Source organism: Acomys russatus, chromosome 27, assembly GCF_903995435.1.
Source record: "Acomys russatus chromosome 27, mAcoRus1.1, whole genome shotgun sequence".
In the NCBI taxonomy this organism is placed as follows: domain Eukaryota; kingdom Metazoa; phylum Chordata; class Mammalia; order Rodentia; family Muridae; genus Acomys; species Acomys russatus.
Window position 1 is genome coordinate 10153899 of NC_067163.1, and position 20885 is coordinate 10174783.

A 20885-nucleotide genomic window follows, 5' to 3' on the forward strand; every position below is an offset into this window, starting at 1 on the left:
CTCATCAACATTTATAAATCGTTACTGATCATATCATATTGGTTTTGCCTTTGAATTTCTATCTCTTTGCCATTTACAGAAAAGAACTCTGAAATGAAAGCTTTCCTTAGCTCTTCACAAGTGGAGGATTGTGACCATGAAGATGTGAACAAATTCTGAGACACGACATTTTAAAAGCAATCACTTTACAGGCTGCATCTCTTCTTATCACTGTTTTCCTCTAGCTTCATTGCATAGGTAATGAAGAGACGCCGAGAAGAAAATTAGGTCATATTCTTGTAAGCTGTGATAATAAAACCCAAATAAGCAACTAAAGTCATGTGGCTGATCTGCTCAATTCCCTTGTCTGTAGTACTTGGAATGGGCTCACATTTGGAGATGGGATGATGAGATGTCAGGTGAATCTTAAACAGAAGAGCTGCCTTAATCAGGTATGAATGTGCTTTATCAAGGAAATGAATAGAGAAACAGACACATAGGAAAACAACAGGTGGGTATAAAGGCACAAGCTAACTAATAGCCCACAAGCCAAGGTCACCACAGGGTATCAGGAGCCATAGGAACCTTGCCTGACAGGCACTAGGAAATACTCCCTCCCAGAGCTTCCAGAAGGACCTTCCCCACAAAAGCCCTGGTCTTAGATGTCCAGCTATAGACTTGGAAGAAGCAATTCCCACATTTGAGCCACTTTTATGGGCCTTTGTTAAGGGAACCTGGGAAGTTAACAGTCTGTTTGCTGTCCTTCTGAAGATCTGGGTCACAGGCTCGCTCACCTTCACAGCGGGGGACGGTAGAGCTCCAGACCACATTTCCATCTTGCAGAATGCAGGTGATGGACTCAGAACCTTGGGTCTTCACAAAGCCATCGTCACAGTGAAAGGACACAGAACTTCCCAGCAGAAACCTGTCCCCAAAGCGCCGTCCATTCACAGGAATCCCAGGGTCATGACACTCGTTCTGACCAAATGCTGAATCATGAGAGAAAAGTCAGTAAATACAGATGCTTGGATAGTAACTACATGTCCTGAGAAGGAAAGAAACATCATACTTATAAGAGAACAATGTAACAAAATCCTGTATGTGCCATCCGTAGATATATTCCACAAACCAACTGGATATCAGTGTACGTGAGAAGGAGAGGATGAGGGAGAAGTAGAGACCAAGCCCTATGTCTATCATCTGCACAGCATGTTGCTGGTAGAACTGACTTTCACTGTGTACTGAGAAGAGGGGAAGAAAATAGCAATAAGAAGAGCTCTGATCTGTTAGAGGGCTGCTCTTAGCCTAACCATGTGATATGGGGCAGAAATCTTATTATCTAGACCTGTCTATATCCTTTAATTGTTAACACCAATTAAAATAAATATGGCCAAGTTCTAAACACTGAATAATTTAGCATTACTGATATTAGTTCTATCACCTTGCACTTTCCTTCGTTATTTCAAATGTTTTTGAAAAGAGAAAACAGAAGCAAAGGAAAGTTAGCTGCCAGATTAACACCCACCAGGTATCTCCAGGAACTGTTATTCTTATCTCTAGTACTTGATACCTCATACATCGGTGTGTTTTTACCACTCCTTAGTATTCTGTAGAGCATGCAATTTTTAGGTGGATGTATTGCTGCATGAATAGATTGAAGGACAGAAAGATACAATGACTGGTGGATAAATGAATTGAATAGAATAGAACAGAATAGAATAATAAGGGATGGACAGTGTATAATGAAGGATGAGCGGGTAATGAAGAATGGATGGATAGATAGAAGGCTGCTGAAGAAGGGTCCATAAGTAATAAAAGATGTATGAATGGATGGATATGAGGAGAAGGATAGGTATATGGATAGACAGATGATGAGTAGGTGAATGGAAGGATGGGTGAATGAGTGAGTGGATAGATGGATACATGGGTGGATGGATAACGAAGAATAAGTGGATGGGAAATGATGGACCGATTGATGGATAAATGAATGGAAAGATGAATCAATGATACCTGGCTGCATGAATAGGCAGACAGTGACGGATGTATGCAAAGTTTCATGGGAAATGAATAATAAATGGGTGGATGATGGACTGATCGACACAGAGAAAAGCTGTATGAGAGATCTGCTCTGAGTGTCTGAGGCATAGCCCGTAAGAGCAATGTGGGTTTTTTGCTTATCACAGTGATGTATAATTTTGCTACTCTGGCTATTTTTATAGTCCTGAGGTGTGGTCCTTGGATTCTTAGTTTGTGTGCATGTGATCACAGTGGGGCATGGGAGAGGTGCTTATGTGGCCAACTCACTGGTGTACGTGATGTTAAACCCTCTGCCTGTGGTGGAGTGATCGGACTGGAACTCCAGGCGCACTATGTGTCCACTGCTGGCCAGCTGCGCAGGCACCTCATTGCCGGAAAAAGTTCCAAGGACCGTGATGTCAGACGTCCCATCATCCTTCACAGCAAGAAAGTCAAACTGAGGCTCCACGTCAAAATCATTGAAGATCAGGTGGATTCGGCTTCCAGGCTCAGAAATAATGAGCCAGACGCAATTCATGTTGTTGCCATATTCTTCAGGATAGTTTGGTGAGAGGATGATTCCAGAAGATGCCGTGAAATTGAAGAAGCACGAAACTGTGGGGACATGAAAAAATATTTCCAGACCTTTGACACAGTCCCAATGCAAAGCACTGCTGTGTGAACACAACTGCTGACAGCTTGGAATGGCAATCTTCCTGGCAGGGCTCACAAGGCCGCTTCTCTCAGCTCTGTCTGCTGGAACTCAGGTGTTCTCCCTTTCATCTGTAAGGACAGCTAGAACTTATTGATAATTGAGTATTATGCCTCCTAAAGACAATTCTATAGTACGGGCTAAAAAAAGATCACATTGCTATATTGACTTACAAGTGAAACTTTTTTTTTTTGGACAATACTACCTAAATTTTGATGGCTCAAACACTATACTTGCTTCTCGAACTGAGTTACAAGTGGCCACTGTCACCTGGCTCATACAACCAGCTCATACCCAGGTACCGCCTAAGGCCCCCGAGTCCGTGTGAGTTCCTGGTGGAGATGGTGGTCGCTATGTCCTCCATTCAAACAAAAGGCTCAGCAACTCCTTACCTAGCAGACAGGATCAAGGCACAGCTGCTTTTAGCAGGGTGAAGGAAAAGCAAGCCCTGAGCTAGCACCAAGGCCCCCTCTCTGGCACACTCACCTTCCGCTATGACTGATGCACAAGCCCCCCATGCAGTACTCACACACACAGCTTGGCTTGTTGCCCGACCACTGGTTATTCTTCTGGCAGGTGATCACTCTCTCCCCCACCAGCTCGAAAGCTGCCTGACACTCAAAGGTGAGTGTGTCTCCATGCAGGAAGCTGTTGCCAGTTCGCTTCCCATAGGCTGGGATGCCAGGGTCGCCACAGCCTCCCTTCTCGATTTCTGAGGAGAGGGAAATTAACAAACCACTGAATACCCCTTAAAGAACATTGGTAAACTGAGCATGTTCAGAAAGAGCTGTCTCCTTTTGTGCATTGAAACATTGTATAAAATTTTTTCAAAGAGAGTCTCCATTTATCTAATATTTTATTATAAAATCCAGGATGAAAGGGGCACATGGCTATGCAGAGGCGATCAAGTAAGCATCACAGATGATGGATGCCACTTCCCAGGACTTCCGGCCTTCTACCTGCCTGCCATTGCTAAGACTAAGACACAAGCTCTAATGTAGTTTTAATACATGCTTCGGGCTATGAACAAGGCAAATAAGATCGATCGCAACCACCAGGATATTTAAACCAAGCTAATATATTTGAATATTCTTCCTCTTAACTGATTATTAAATTAACTGATGATGCAGAATGAACCTCCTGACTACAATCTTAGAAGAAGGCATGCCGTTGGATCCCTTTCCTCAAAATATCACTGCAAGGAAGTGAGAGCGTGAATGCAGCAGTCCTATAAAGAATTTACAGACATTGTCTCAAATGTTAACAATACAGAAGCTACCAGCCAAAAGATATTATTCAGGTATTACTTTGTAAAATAGTCTTGAGAGCCAACTGCTTGTGAGCCCCTCATGCTAAGGGCCAGGAGGTGTCTGACTGTCTCTTCCATTGAAGATGCAGAGGCTCCTATCTAAAGGCAAGCCTGCAGCTACCTGAAGAACCCATCTCTGCCACATCCTCTACAAACTATTGACACAGTCCAGGAACTACCAATAACGCAGACTCTACAGAGCTTCAGCCACCACGGCATGTAGCTTCCCTTTGTGGGGACGTGGTGAAGATAGTTTGCTCACATGGGACAATGCTCCCAAATTTCTGACCTAATAGACACTCATTTCAGATTTTCACTTGAGGACTACAACACACTCAGGTGGACATCTCTGATGCAGCTCCTTGCGGTAACTTGATGGGATCAAAAGAACAGAAGAGGAACATGACTGTGCAGATTAGCACATCTTCCAGGGGTGGAGTCAAACATCTCTCCACACAGATGGAGTCAAGTCTCTGTCCAAATGACCATCACATGCTGATGACGACTTGGATATGTCACTTGGAAACAAAATTCACACTTGAATAAAAGATGCAAATCCTCAGAGAAAATAATGACACGAGTGAATCCTTTCCCAGAAATGTGAGGACAGAAGGGAGAGCCTTGAACTAGAGCACTTTCCCTCATTTCCTGGGAGGGCTGCCCTGTCTTGTGGAAATATCTATGCCCAAGTCTCTTGGAGTCTCCATGATGATCTCAAGGTATTTTTTAACTATCACCTTTAGAAAAGCTAAAAATTATTTCCCCACTTTCAATTTTCACTTTATTTTCCCTTGAACTTTTCAAAGTATTTATTTTTGAGAATCTCAATAGCTTTCCTACAAATATGTTTCTTAGAATGACATTACAGGCTTAACATTCATCCTACTAAATTTTATTTCACTTGATACTTTATATCATACCTGTAAAACACCCACATAATAAAAGAGCAAGGGGGTTCACCATTCTCTGAATGTAGGTGAGCATTTTTAAAAGCTGGTATAACCGTTCTGAGACACAAGTAAACCAAAACAGTGAGCTGACAGCTAAGCTTGTCCATGCAATGCCCATTTCTTCTCATCTAGAGTGGAACCTGGAAAGAGCAATATCTTTGCAAAAATGTGCTGCTGCCCTCAGACAGAACTCTAGAAAGCACATTAGAAGAACCACACAAACTGTAGCCCAAGGGAACTGGCAAGGCAAAAACCTCTGAGAAATGCTATTCAAATGTTATGATAAACTCTGATAATTAGTAGGTTAACAGGTTTGATCTACAAAATGCGATCATAACCAAATAAAGCCACACTCCCTGATCAGCCAAGCCATAATTATTTTGATACAACACCTCTGGGCATACAGAATCTATGTAAGTTTGGTCACTAGTGGCAACTATCACCATTCATCCCACCTTACAGTTTCTGTGCCTGTCCTGACCTCAGCAGCTCTCCGCACATGTCAGGTAGATGGAGGACCACTTTGGTGACTTCTGTGTCTACCAAGAGTTCCTTATCACATGGTCTTTATCAGTATGATCATGCCAGGGCCTCACTAGTTAGACTCATTCTTTTACCTTCTCCTTTACCCTTTAGAAGTCCCCTAACTGTCTCAAACTAAGCACCTCTGGGTGGCTACTTTCTGGTGCCTCTGGATTGGGTGTGAGCATACTGTATTGTTCATGTTTTCTAAGTCAGAAACCACCACAATGACCTTTCCATGTGATGGTTCCCACGATTCCCAGCTAGAAGTGTCAGAAGTTAGCTGGACACTACAGATACTTCTTACTCAAACCTCCCCTTTCTGTTCTGTCTAAATGCCACTTCTATCTGTAGTGTGATGTCCCCCCAAACCCATTAGCACTAATGATCTGATCGGCTGACTAAAACTTCAGGCTTATGGAGAATCCGAATACTGCATCTGACAGGCCAAACTTGTCTCACACTGTCCTCAGTAGCCACCTGCCACCCACCCCTGTATCTGAGCTAACAAGGTAACTAAACCTAAAACTTTTAGCTTATATCATTTCATAAACCATGAACTTTCACCAAACCCCAAAGCCAGGAGTGCCATCACACAGCACTGGGAATTATGACAGGAGTCCTTGCTTTGCTGATATTATTCACATCAATTTATTTGTTACTTTAAAAAAAAATCTGTGCTTATAAAAGTCCAAGGAATAGCTTTCACAATAGTATGTGATATATAGAAAAACAGAATCCAAGTTTCCGAGCCATTGCCACTCATTGTTGACTGAGAATGAACTGCAGCAAGGGCTGCATTCTGGCACCTCTGTGTGCATGGCATCCTTCTTCCTAAGGGAGGAGATTCGCTGAGGCTAGATGACCCTCCTCTAGCTCTCCGTTCCTTTTTATTCACCTCCATCCTCTCTCTTCTTCTTATCCTCCTCATCGGAGTTTACAGACTGTTTTTTTCTGGAGGTTTTGAAAGGCTTTGAACTAACCCAGAGACATGTGATAACTCAGTGAATGTCATCACTCTGAACTTGTCCTTTGATGCTACCATGAAATACACATTCAGAATGATGGAAGAACCATGTCCTTTCTCTTTTGAACACTCCACTTGGCATCCGCCACTGCCTATGTGTAAAGATCTTTGAGCTGCTTGGCCAGCCACAGCCATGTTTCTGCTCATGTGTGGGCTCTACATTTACTCTAGCAAGATTCTAGTCTTTGAAGAACATTCTAGTCAATGACAAGCATTTTAAAATTTGCACGCACACACACACACACACACATGCATACATGCATGCATGCACACATGTATACATGCACACAAGCGAGCATGTGTGCGCATGTGGTCAAGGATTATGTACATAGATACAAAGGGTATGGAGGCCAGAAAAGGACATCTGTTGCCTTGGGACTGTAATAATAGGTGGTTGTGAGCCTCCTGCTATAGATATTGAAGACCAAATTCAGGTCTTTTATAAGCACAGTACCATACTCCAAACCTCTAAGCCATCTCTCCAGCCTGTAGTCAAACAATAGCCTTTGTTAAGGTTTCAGAGTATAAGAACTGGGCCAGCTGACCCATTCCCTGCCCTCAAGGTGTTTGTTTTTAAGACACGCAGCAGCAAGGTTGGTGGGAAGGTATGGGTTATAGAGGTATGCCTGGCCACAAATGGTGTTCACTAGTTGTATGCTCATGCATAAAGTGTTCTCTATGGGCCTATTCCGCTGGCTTTTCTCATTAACTTCAACCTTCTATTCCAGTACCTGGGATTTCTGATTCCTTATATTTAGAGTGAAAAATCTAAGAGGGAAGGGTTTTTCCCGACAAGCAAAAATCCCCCTCATCCATCTGTGAGTTACTGTGATGGAGTCAGTGGTGAAAAATAAGTAATATTACTTTGGATTCTGAATCTTCCTCCTCTTGGTTTGGAGGTTGGGATTGAGGAGTGACCTACATAAGGGAGCAACAGCAAGCACTCTTTTTCCCAGCTAAGTAAAAGTGCTCTTATTCTGTCTCTTCTGCTGCACCTGTCTAAAAGCATAGTCTGCACAGTCACCTGTAAGGATGGGATCTTGGAGGATGCTGTATCCCAGGCAGCCAAGGACTCTTCAGTGCAATCTGAAGGAACCATCAGTCTAGCACTGAAGAGCATAGTTGAGATGAGTGAATAAAGAACCTTTGGCAATTTGGAACCCAACTCAGAACAGAGAAGTCTGTGAACTCAGAGCAGGTGAGGAGAAGCAGGCTCTAGAGAGTAGAAACCTGCACCATAGTGAGCTTCCATGGTCCTTCCATTCCTGGGAACCCTAGGGAGTGAACACTGCTTCTATGTGCACACATGATGGTGGTATGAGAAGAATCCACCCCTTTCCCTGAGAACTCATCTTTTCTGGGCCACATGAATACTGTAATCTAGTGCGGCCACTGTCCTAAAAATCGAACATATGAATGAGCAGCTGATTTGGATGGTCCCCTGACCTCTGGCAATACATGCTTTTGATAAATGTGTGATGCATTTGGCATCCAAGGGGAAGCTGGGAAGCTTCCCAAGTACAGCCTCTGATTCAGATGAAAGCAAAGGTTTATGCACAAAGAGACCAAAGTTAGTTCATTGTACACACTCCTCCAAAACGACTACAGGGGAATGGCTAGAGTCTGCAAAGCATATAAGCACACTGATAAATTCAACCAGCACAAAATGGCTAAGTAATCTCATAAGTGAATGATTCACTTTTTTCAAAGGTCACTGGAAATGTGTCACTCAGAAACCTGAATTTGATTTCCTACAGGTATCAAGATTTTATTTGGCTACAAATCAACTAACACACCAAAAAAAAAAAAAAAAAAAAAAAAAAATCCATGAATGCTGCCTTAAACCAATGTATTTTTGTTTAAGGGAAGGCTGGTAGGGAAATGGGTGGAACTGAGGAAGGCTAGTGAGAAGTGAAGCATACTCTCTTCCCCTCCTCGCTACACACAGCCTGAGAAGGTCACACCTCAGGATGCAAAGGAGATCCCAAGCCAGCCAGTGTGCATGTCCCCACCAGGGGCATAAGCTTGTTTAAAATGTGTCTCTTATCACCTCTGTGTTTAATTCTGCAGAATTTTTCAAGGAAAAATAAGCCCTTAATATTTCAAGGTACTCTTGAGCTCACAGTAACAATTAACAAGAGGTGCGGAATCCCTGCCTCAGCCTGTCTGCACCCAGGGACAGCCTTGCTCTGTTTGTGTCCTCTGTTTGTTGGTGTGGCAACCTGCACTCTGCATCCCCACCAAGCAGACACATAGGCTGCCCTAGGACTCATACAACGTGTCACCACTCTGTGAGCTTTCATGCCCACATGGCAACACCATATTGACTTTGAAAGTATATTTTATAGCCGCCCAAACCTGGCATACCCCTTGCCCATTCCTCATCTCTAGCTTGCTAGGCTCTCACTGTAGTCCATTTTAGCTTCTCAGAGCATATTGTGGCTGTTATTACATGGTGTTTATAGTACTGAGTGATGCTCTGGGCTCTGCATACCCCAGTTTCCATATTCTTCAAGCACATTAGCTGCTTCCACATGTGGGCAGTGAAGTACAGTTAGATCTTCTCTTCTATATTCATTTGTCAACATGCTCCCCCTTTACTTTGGGTCATTAGCCTTCAGTGCAACTGCAAGTCCTAAGGGCAGGTCCTGAAGACTGGTGCTAGTACCAGCCTGGATGTGAAGCAGTCTTGCCTGGCTAGATGAGGGTCTGATGACATGTCCCCAGCATCAAGGTTTCACGGGAAGCCAGTCCTCTGCTCTGCCAACATGCCTGGGCCTTTGGGAATGCCAAGCTATCTCTTGCTCTTCTGTGGTCGTACTGTAGGCTGTTGAGGTCAGGGTCAACCGGGTATGGCTTTTGAAAATAGTTCTCTCTTGGCAAAACATACCAGCTTATGCTTGACTTCTTTTGTTTGTCTTTATTGCTCCAAATTTCAAAACTATAAGGACATATGTCTGTGGTGGGACCTCCTTAATATGGACAAGGCCTGTATTCCATTTCCAGCAGCACACACACCACCACCACCATGGCCACTAAAACAAACAATACTGCCAAGGGAGAAGGAGAAAATGCTTATTGTACAAGAGTGAGAACCTAAGTTTGGGTCCCCATCACACACATTTAAAAGGCCTCATGTGGTACTTTAAATTTGTATTTCCAGCACTGGAATGGTGAAAACAGTGATTTCTGGTTCTTGCTGGCCAACCAGGCAAACATGTTCAGTGAGCTGCATGTCAGTGAGACATCTCACCTCAAAAACCAGTGCACCTTACCTCAAAGAACCAATGTACATAGCTTCTGAAGAACACCTCTAAGTTGACCTCTGGCCTCCACACACATGTATGCATATGTACACCCAACCTCATGTAAACATGCACACAAAAGGCACCCAAACATCTGTATCACTCCAATAAATATCCATGAAAAACAAAATGCCTTCAACTTTTTAAAGAAACTAATTCTAGGTCCTTCTACTTCCAGCCCTCCATCTCTGAGGGCAAACCCTGGCCCATCTCTCCTTTTTATGAGCCTGGAACCACAGTGTCAGAGCTTCTCAGTCCTGGAGACAGCAAGGAAGTATTGGCTTCTCCCAATTACAGACTTTATGTCCTTACTTATAGTTCTGCCTCCAAGTGTCAATGAGACAGAAAATAAAAAGTAAACAGAATTTAATTTCAATCAAAATTGCCATTCAGTGGAATGGAAGCCTCTCAGATAGGAAGGCCTTGAAATCTTTAGTCACTGTAGATTTAATACATTTGTTGACTTGTGTTTAGTTTTTTGGAAAGAATAGAAATTAATGTATCATTCTCCTTAGAATAAGTTGGAAGATAATTCATGGTAAATAAAGACAAATGCTATTTTAGGAGGAAATCGATCAACATAATGGGGGGGGAGGAGATTTTGACATGGGTGATAAAAATACCATATTTAGAGCAATTAAAAAAATCATGAGTCGGAAACATAAATAAAAACAGCCGCCACTTCTTCATGTTGTCCTACTTCTGTTGTAAAACCAGCCAGAGCTAAGGCGCTCCTAAGAAGCCAAATGACAGTTCCCAGGGACTCTTTAAGTGACTCCCCTGCAGCCCATTTGTGCTGCCATGGACCAGTGGCACTCAGAGCAGAGAAGGACAGATTTAAAATACCTGTTTTGACTGAAGCTCAGGTTTGCCATGGCACTTTCTGCCATGCCTGTTATGGGTACAAGGAGACACCACCTGCCCTAAATAGAGACATTCACCCTCCATTGCTCTCTCTGGCCAAGAGAGGCATGGACTCACTCCTCCAAGGTTGTGTCTGAGCCATCTAGCCCTCTGCCTCTCTCTTACACACAGAAAACATGGGGCTTCATCTAAGGTGAGATGAGACATGAGTTCACTGAGGCTAGAGTATGCTCCCTGATTTTCTATTTTATTTTTAATTTTTACTATACAGGATGACATAAAGCCATTTTTGAGTGAGTTTATAATGTCCCCTGAGCAACCCTGCACTCCACTGCCCTCTCATTTCAACCTTGTAGCCCACTGCTCTCTTATTTCTCCCCTACAGTTCTGTCTTGACTTTCATTTATGCTTTTATGTTTCTACAAGGTCAAGGGCCTGGAATAAGATAAAAGGTGATGTTTTTCATTCTGAAACAAACTGAATTTGTTTAATGTTTAATTCTGTTTGCTAAAGTGACCACTGAGTGTGTGTTCTGTTCTTCTGCAGAGCCAGGTATCATAGGTTCACTAAGGCAGCTTTGCACATTTGCCTTTTCTCCTGAGCACATGGCTAAATCTGCTCCAATGGAATATACTAGCCCTTACCCAGCTACCTGGAGTCTACTGCATTCAATACAGCATTTTGTGTCCAGAATGACAGCAGTAGAATGCCTACCTCACACCTACCAGGTGCAGTAGGACACCTACCCCATGCTTACCAGGTGCAGTAGGACACCTTCACCACATCCACCAGGTGCAGTGGGACACCTGCCCCATGCCTACCATGTGCAAAAGGACACCTACCCCATGCCTACCAGGTGCAGTAGGATACCTACCCCGTGCCTACCCTATGTAGTAGGACACCTACCCCATGCCTACCAGGTGCAGTAGGACACCTACCCCATGCCTACCAGGTGCAGTAGGATATCTACTCCATGCCTACCAGGTGCAATAGGACTCCTACCTCATGCCTACCATGTGCAATAGGACACCCATCCCATGCCTACCAGGTGCAATAGGACACCCACCCCATGCCTACCGTGTGCAATAGGACACTTACCCCATGCCTACCGTGTGCAGTAGGACACCTTCCCCATGCTTACCAGGTACAGTAGGACACCTACCCCATCCCTGCCACATTGAAGTGATGTCATGAATAAAGCAGAGAAGTAGCCGTGCATAATTTACACATTGTTCAACGTTAATTTTTTCCCATTTTTCTCTAGCATCAGGCCCCATATTTGAACAAAAACTATATAATCGTTTGTATATTTGAACATGCTCAGATGATTTCTAGACAACCAGGTTTGGTCTGCCCATGGGGGCTTCATCAGTCTGGGTGTACAGAGCTGGCATGGTTGCCTCTTTCCACATGTACTTCTTTAGAGATGTGTATTTGTAAAACTGTCATTCAAGCCTGATGATCTCTACTCCACTGATAGCACAGGGCTCCAGCATAAGTGTCTCTGGAAGTGAAGTCCCACACTACTTGCTGGCCCAGTGGGTCAGCTAAACTATGTTCCTGCCATCCTAGTGCTCCAGTGTGGAAATCCGCCCCCTGCCATCTTAGTGCTCCAGTGTGGAAATCCGCCCCCTGCCATCTCAGTGCTTCAGTGTGGAAGTCCTCCTCCTGCCTCCCCAGTCCTCCAGTGTGGAAGTCCTCCTCTGCCATCCCAGTGCCTCAGTGTCGAATTCCTCCCTTGCCATTTCAGTGCTCCAGGGTGGAAGTCCTCCCCTTCCTCCCCAGTCCTCTGGTGTGGAAGTCCTTCCATGCCATCCCAGTGCTCCAGTGTGGAAGTCTTTCCCCTGCTATCCCAGTGCTACAGTGTGGAAGTCCTCCCCTGCCATCCAGTGCTCCAGTGTGGAAGTCCTCCCCTGCCATCCCAGTCCTCCAGTGTGGAAGCCCTCCCCTGCCATCCAGTGTTCCAGTGTGGAAATCCTCCCCTGCCATCCCAGTACTCCAGCGTGGAAGTCCTCCCCCTGCCATATCAATGTGCCAGTGTGGAAGTCCTCCCCCCATCCCAATTTCTTAAAGTAATTCAGTACTTGAAAATTGAACATTTGCTCTCATGAACTGGTTAAAATGAGGCCTTCGAGTTCACCCTAATCCATTTGGTTAGCAGCCATATGAGCTCAGACAGAGTCTCCAGGCTTTATGCCAAGAGCAAAGAACTCATGAGGCCCCAGCCCAGCAAAAAAAGAAGGCAGAAACTGAGGGCTACACAGGATCCCTCCTTGCTTTCATTCCAGTCAGAGCCACCCAACATCAGAGCCCAAGGACATGGACTTCAGTCCTCAAGTATACACAATCTGCAACTTTTTCTTAAAAATGGAATTCCAACAAACTGCTAGACTTTAAGAAAAAATACATGGTGTTTTTAAGGATAGCTGCTAAAGGCCAGTCTTTGCAGCGACCTGCTCTCCCTCACACAGGAACCCTCCACCAGGTCTGGATGGGTCCCTTTTATAGGCACTCTGTTTGACGGGCCTTTCCTAAATGATCTGCACTTCTGGCTGATGGGACTGGCCTACAGGGAGAGCTATGAGAAGACAGTCTACTGACAAGAGCTCCCTAAGCACACCATTAGAGGAATGCACGTTTTTACTGAAATATTGCTTTATGCATTCCGAAGGGAAGTAGTGTTCTCTGGTACTAGCAGGAACTGCTCATTGTGAGCTGACATGTGTCTCCATCCTGTCAACTTTAAAGCTGTGATGCCTGCTTTTATGTGTCACTCCAACTAGATGGTAAAATGTCATATAGTTCCTTAGTCAGTTACAAAAAAAAAAAAAAAAAAAAAAAAAAAAAAAACCAAAAAACAAAAGACTGGTCCTCAACAGCTGGGAATTATGGGAGTAGAGAGGAAAGGATGACAGTGAAGAAGCTGGTCGCAGGATGCACACCAGGGCCAGGTACCTATACTCCTAGCCTTCAGGCAACTGCAGCAGAAGGATATCTGTGAGTTTCAGGGAAGCCTTGGCTATAGGACGAAACTTATCTCAAAAGCAAAACCAACCAACCAAACTAAGGAGAAAGAGAGGTGGAAGAAGAAATCAAAGAATGGAAATATGAGGAGGGAGAGGTAAAGAATAGGAGAAGGAGCAAGAGAAAGAGAGCTTCGTCTGAGCTGTTATAGGCAGACACCATACAGTTCATGAAGAGACAGAACAGAAAAAACACACAGGGCACTAGAACTGTCTTTCCAAGACCCATGACCTCATCCTCTCCTGCTTTTGGTTACCAATGCCTGGGCCTTTAAACTTGGGGACCTGAAGTATCAATTCTCCTGCTTCCAAGCCTTGAATTTCCTGACTCTGGTGGGTTCTCTGGCTCACCAGCTGGCAGAGGAAGCTGTGGAGCCCCGCGGGAGCCAATCCTCCTGACTCTCCCTCATCTGTGCACAGGCTTCCTATGGTTTCAGTGCTCTAGGGAGACAATAGAAGAGGGGATAAAAGAATAGTATGTGCGATGTGAACACAGTATGAAAAGTAGTCGATCATCTAAGAGGATGGGAGTGGGACTTCAGGAAACATCAGGCTCAATGGTAAATTACAGGCTCCCCTACCTAGCCATTGAAATGAATAAAGAACAGCCTCTGCTCAGTGAAGGCTCTCACTTGATCTTTCCTCACCTTACTTTCTGAGCAGAAAGCCTTTCCTGGACCTGTTCTTTGCTAAGAAGCCCAGAGGTGTCCGGAATGCATGGAGTAGGTGGGTCCCAAGAACCTACACTGTGGCCTGATGCTTCACAGAGAGGGCAGAAGATTTTTGATCAAGCCATATGTTCCATACTGTGTCACCCAAATACCGACTCTGCACTGGGTCACAAGAAAGGGGACCTTCTTCCCAAGACCTGAGCCTTAACTACAGCTGGGGCAGATCAGTCTTGGCCATGACTTGTCCTTGATCAGCCACACTGAAGGCATGCTGCTCAGGAGATGACATTCATATAGGTCTCTCTTCTCAGGGCCTCCATCCTATAATATGCAGCCTGCCCATGCCCTGTGACTTGTCTGCTCTGAAGACTGAGCTCTGAATGAAGGCCCTAGTAGAGTCAGTCACTGAGAGCCATATCTTCCCTTGTATGCGTCCTTCTGCTGGTCCCTTCTTTCTCTTCAGCTCATGTGCTATTGCGGGTTGAGTATTTCTGCTAACGGTCATATAGAATATGGTCCTCCTTGTGGTTTCATTTCTTATTGTTCTTGGTCGAGGGTCCTTAATCAGAAGTGTGCCCTGTTTTTTTCTTAAGTGGGTCACTTACTTGGGGACTGGCTTCCGCACCAACTCAGTTACTCTACCCATTGCATCTGCAGTGTCCCAACTTAGCAGTAGGCTACTCTCCAAGATGATTATGCATTGAATATGCCTTGCCTTGAAGTCTTTCTACTCAAAAGCACATTTTTCTGCGGTGGCTGTTCATAGGTTGAGGAATGTTTATAGACCCTGCAATTTTCACTAAGAACATAATGCCTCAATGTATCGGCACCAGCACTTGTGGCAACACAATGGATTCCCCCACGGCTCTCCATGAAGCAGCAGGGCCAGGCCCTTCCACGTCTCTTCAAACAGCCTGCATTGCCCAAATGCTGGACAACTATCTGAAATCACACTCTTCTCTGGGGACCCCTGGCAGGGGTGTAGATGAGTCATCTGTGAGGAGGTGGAGGGCTTGGTTCCTCCACCCAGTCTGGCTCCAAGCTGCTCCAAAACCCAAAAAGGCTTTAATTAATATTTATGTATACAGAAAGCAGATTGGGGATTAGGCCTGTGACCTTTCCGGCTTTGTGTCCTTGACTTCTAGAAGTCCCAGGTTAAGACTTCAGCAGCAGCTGTGTGTCTTCCCCATCTCAGCTTCCCTGTGATTAGTACACGCTAAAGTGATTATTTTGAGACTTTGCGAGAAGCTTGTATAATTTAGTCATGGGCCATTCAGCCATATCCCACTGCTCCAAAATACACGGCATGTGATTTGTCTACAGCTGGGACAAATCCCAGATACCCTACATTGCTTCTCGCCTTGGGTGTAGGCCATTCCTCAGTCCCAGCACGCAGTCTTCCATGCTCATTGTGTCCACACAGACACAACGTCTTACTGATGCTTGCCCACCTCCTCCACCTACTCCTTATGCTGTGACCAAAACACCAAGTCCAGTGAGGACTCCAACCTGTATGATATGCTCATGCCCAAGACCTTCATCCTTGCTTCCTGTTTCTCACAATGCAAGGTCTGTGTGCTCTGGATTCTGCCATCGTCCTCAGTCTGTGCATTCCTCTCAGATGGAGGTGGGGAAAATGCACTTCAGACTTCCACAGTGTCAACTCTCATCAGACCCACACTGCTTGTTAACAACTTCGTTACTCTATCCTATGTCTCCAGCCCACACTCTGTAGAGATCCTACTTAGATGCCACTTGCTCAGGTAACTCAATTCCCCTACGGCTACAGCTCATACTGGTTTCTATTTTCATTTTTTTTTTTTGTTTTTGTTTTTTTGTTTTTTGTTTTTTTTTTTTTTTGGTTTTTGCTTTATATATATTCTATCTGTATGGGAGCTTTATGTTTGGAACTTTCACCTGTTTAGCACCTATTCAGACAGTTGGAGCATAGTAAGCATAGTAGATGCTCTTTAAGATTGCTTTCCATTAATATTTTACCACTACCTACATTTTATCACTTATTTAATTAAAATGTGCTGAATATATATATGCATATTATAGATACCATATAAAAATATTTTGAAATATGAGTATTATAGAATGGTTGCATGTACCTAATTTGTATATGAAAGGCCTATTTTATGTTGTGAACACTGACCACATCCTACTTAGCAGATTTTAAAAGCATGAAACAAAAATATTCACGTTTATTCCTCTCAACTGAAATCATATTTCCCTTTTACCCGCATCTTTGTAGCCCTCCCTGTCCTCACTATCATTTTAATGACTTCCATAGAGTTTAGTGTCTGCGGGTGTGTCTTAGCCGTACACCCTTTTGCTGAGGGACACACGCTCACTTGGAAAATGGTTATCAAGACCCTAAGTCAAGGAGGCTTCAGTCTGGAGTGCCATCTTTAAAATAGCATTTTAAATAACAATTCTGTGTTTTCCAACAATGAACAAGATTGTGTTTACCTGCAGGTTCATGCTCATATTCTGTGAAACACAGTGAAATTTATCCACTTGGCTCAGATTGAAACCTGAACAAGTTGAAAAATTTCTAAGTGACAGATGGAAAATTAAAATATTCATTTTATTAATTAGATCCGGTTATATTTGGAAGAGGACTCTCTAGTTTTCAGGTGAATAATTTTGAAAAATGTCAATTTTAAGTCTAACTTTGGTGTATAATATTTGATTTGTGGGAAATAGAAATCATTGCCTCCTGGCATCCACTGCTTTTAACACTTGTCAATTCTTCTTTAAAAAGGTGATCTTTAGATGCACTTCAGGAATCCAGCACCTTGTTGATCATGAGAAAGGACCAAGAAATATGAAATAAATAGAAAGAAAACAATCCAGAAAGTAGAGATCACTTAGCCTGGGAAGATGATGGATTTTCATGAAACCATTTCTATGAAAGGGGGCAGTTACACACATAAAAATTTAAACATCACCCAGAAGATGACAATAGAGGGATAATATATAATAATGCTTTCATAAGCACAGCATATTTAGGTCCTATTGACTAGTCAAGAATGAGCTGTCACCATGGGTATGTGGAAGTGTGGCTGACAGCTGTCACTGTGGATATGTTAAAGCATGACTGCGGGCTGTCACTGTGCGTAAGTGGAATCATGGATGTGGGCTTTCACCCTGGATATGTAGAGCCTTAGCCAGAGAAGTGCCCATCCTGTTAAATAACTTCCTGTCCACACGCTCTGCTGATTGGTTGACGTCTATGGTCAGTGGTCAGTCGGTGCAAGTTTGGATAGGCAGGACTCACTGCTAAAAGTCATCCTGTGTGGTCAACATTGCTGGTGGCCTGTGACTCATCTCCCTGGTTAGTGGAGAAATCATCCACAGCTATTTTGGGTATCTTTTATCCCAAAAGCATTTGGGAAAGTTATTTGACTACAAAGGGGGAAATAGTTCTGTGGGCATAGGGTTTTTAGGTGAAGCATGAAGACCTTAGTTTGGATTTCCAGAACTTACATTTAAAAAAATCCAAGAATCCATTTTTTAAATCCCAGATCCCATTAAAAGAAAGTTATACAAGGCACTGCACATCTTAGTCCTGGCTCTGGGGATGCAGAGACAGTGATACCCTGAGAGTGTGATGCTTAGCTAGTTTTGCCAAATTGGCAAGTTCGTGGTTCAGCAAGAGAGCTTGCCTCAGAAAGTAAGATGAAGAGATATGGAGAAAGACACCAGATTTCTATATTATATTGGTTCTTTACCACACATGTACAAGTGAGCACACCCACCCATTCATACATTGAACACACACACACACACTCACACACACACACACCACACACACACACACAGAGAGAGAGAGAGAGACACTCACACACACACACACACACACAGAGAGACGAGAGAGAGAGAGAGAGAGAGAGAGAGAGAGAGAGAGAGAGAGAGAGAGAGAGAGAGAGACAGAGACAGACAGACAGACAGACAGACACTTATTTGTTTTTAAGTACTAAATGAATGGAAACAAATCTTAAAACTACATTCATCCATGGTCACATATACAATCGGCAGTCATTCTAAGAGTCACCAATGATCAGATTACCTCAGATCATGGCTCCTGGATGAGGAACTCTTAAATCATGCCACACCCTCACCTGTTCATTCATACATAGTAGCATAATTTCTGCTACATGGGGAATATACATGGATGTTACCATTTTAATCACTATGAAAGGTTCATTTAGGGCCTGGCCTGGTACCACAGACCTGTATTACTAGTGAGTTGGGAGGCTGAAGCAGGGGGAATTCAAATTTATGAGCTGTTTGGGTGACAGGGCTAATTCAAAGCCAGCCTGGGCAATGAAGTAGGTTCTGTCTCAAGTCAAAAAGTAAAAAGAGCCCAGTCCTGCTTGACATACCAAGGTGGGTTGCTATCTATAGGAGGTTTCCCCTTCTCTGAGAAGATAGGGAGGATGACACAAGGGGAGGAGAAAGGAGGTGAGCAGCAGGGAATGGGAGGAGAGAAGAGAGGAGAAGCTCCAATCCAGATGTAATTAGTTAATGGGGCAAAAATGTAAAAAGAGGGCTGGAGATGAATCTAGCAGGGGTGAAGTCCTGGGTTCAATTCCCAGTGTTGAGTAACAACAAATAAATGACAACAGTAACTCAGTGCATGTGGCTGTCTGACTTACAACAAAACCAGTGCCTTTAAATTATGCTTCCTAGATGAGTCTTAAATTTCTACCCTCGTGACAGGATTTTTAATGAACAAACTGCAGAGATTACATTGCTTCAGCTGCTTAGCAGATATTTATCTAATGAGTTAAAAATAATTCTTAGCCTGCAAATTTCAAGATTTCCTTGTTTTTAATAGCTGAGTAGTATTCCATTGTGTAAATGTACCACAGTTTCTTTACCCAGTTGAAGTGCATCTACATTGTTTCCAGATTTTAGCTATTATGTAAAACTGGTATGAACATAGTTGAGCAAATGTCCTTGTTATATGGTGGAGCATCTTTCCGGTATATGCCCAGGAGTGGTATGGCTGGGTATTGAGGTAGTACTATTCTCAATTTTCTGAGAAAGCACCAGATTGATTTCCAAAGTGGTTGTACAAGTTTGCACTCTCACCAGCAATGGAGGAGTGTTCTTTCTCCACATCCTTACCAATGTGTGCTGTCTCTTGCGTTTTTGATCTTAGCTATTCTGATAGGTATAAGATGGAATTTCAGAGTCATTTTGATTTGCATTCCCCTGAAGACTAAGGATGTTGAGCATGTCTTTAAGTATTTCTTGGCTATTCAACAGTTTTTTGTTGAGAATTCCCTGTTTAGCTTTGTACCCCATTTTTAATTGGGTTATTTGGTTTGGTGGTGTTCAATTTCTTGAGTTCTTCATATATTTTGGATATTAGCCCTTTGTTGGATGTAGGGTCGGTGAAGAACTTTTCTAGTCTGTAGGCTGTCATTTTTTTTTTCTGTTGACAGTGCCCTTTGCCTTACTGAAGTTTTCAGTTTCATGAGGTCCCACTTATTAATTGTTGATGTTAGAGCCTAAGCTGTTGGTGTTCTGTTCAGGAAGTTGTCTTCTGCACCAATGAGCTCAAGGCTCTTCTCCACATTTTCTTCTAACAGATTTAGTTTGTCTGGTCTTACACTGAGATCTTTAGTTCACTTGGACATGAGTTTTGTGGAGGGTGATAAATATAGATCTATTTGTATTTTTTTACATGTAGCCATCCAGTTAGACAAGCACCATTTGTTGAAGATGCTATCATTTTTCAATTGTATGGATTTGACTTGTAAAAAAAATCAAGTGTCCATAGGTGTGTGGATTTTTCTTCTGGGTCTTTGATTCAATTCCATTAACCAATCAGCCTATTTTTATGCCAGGACCAAGTAGTTTTTATTACTGTTGCTCCATAGTATTGCTTGAGATCAGGGATGGAGATTTCTTTGAAAGATCTTTTATTGTACAGGATGGTTTGTTTTTTTTTTTGTTTTTTGTTTTGTTTTGTTTTTAACTATTCTGGGACTTTTTGTTTTTCAATATGAAGTTGAGAATTGATCTTTCAAGGTCTGCAAATAAGTTTTTAGGTATTTTAATAGCGATTGCATTGAATCTATAGATCGCTTTTGATAAGATGGCCATTTATACTATGTTGATCCTCCTGCTCCACAGACAAATGGATATAATTAGAAATTATCATCCTGTGTGAAGTAGCCCAGACCTAGAAAGACACACATGGTATATACTCACTTATAAGTGGATATTAGCTCAACATAGATGTCCTCTGAGAGGCTCCATCCAGACAGGGGTCAGAACAGATGCTGGGACTCACTACTGGACTCTGAGCAGAGCACTGAGAGTGGTATGGAAAAATGGGGGGATGGAAGGGCCCAAAGGGTTCAAGAGCACCAAAAGGAGACCATCAAGGCAGGTGGATCTGAACCCAGGGTGCCCTGCACAAACCGTTGCACTAACCAAGGACAGCACATATGGTGAACCTAGACGCCCTGTTCAGATCTAGCC

The 20885-nt window shown here is 43.4% G+C and overlaps 1 protein-coding gene across 1 annotated transcript in view; it reads right to left on the reverse strand.

The window, feature by feature from the left end:
* The window catches only part of Csmd1 (CUB and Sushi multiple domains 1), a 1555368-nt gene that overhangs the window by 299407 nt on the left and 1235076 nt on the right, over positions 1 to 20885 (reverse strand). Inside the window, exons 13-15 of the mRNA XM_051170014.1 lie at positions 3237 to 3419; positions 2284 to 2610; positions 774 to 968 (exon numbers count right to left, since the gene is read on the reverse strand). Coding sequence (XP_051025971.1) covers positions 774 to 968; positions 2284 to 2610; positions 3237 to 3419 — 705 coding nt within the window. The remainder of the gene's footprint in view (positions 1 to 773; positions 969 to 2283; positions 2611 to 3236; positions 3420 to 20885) is intronic.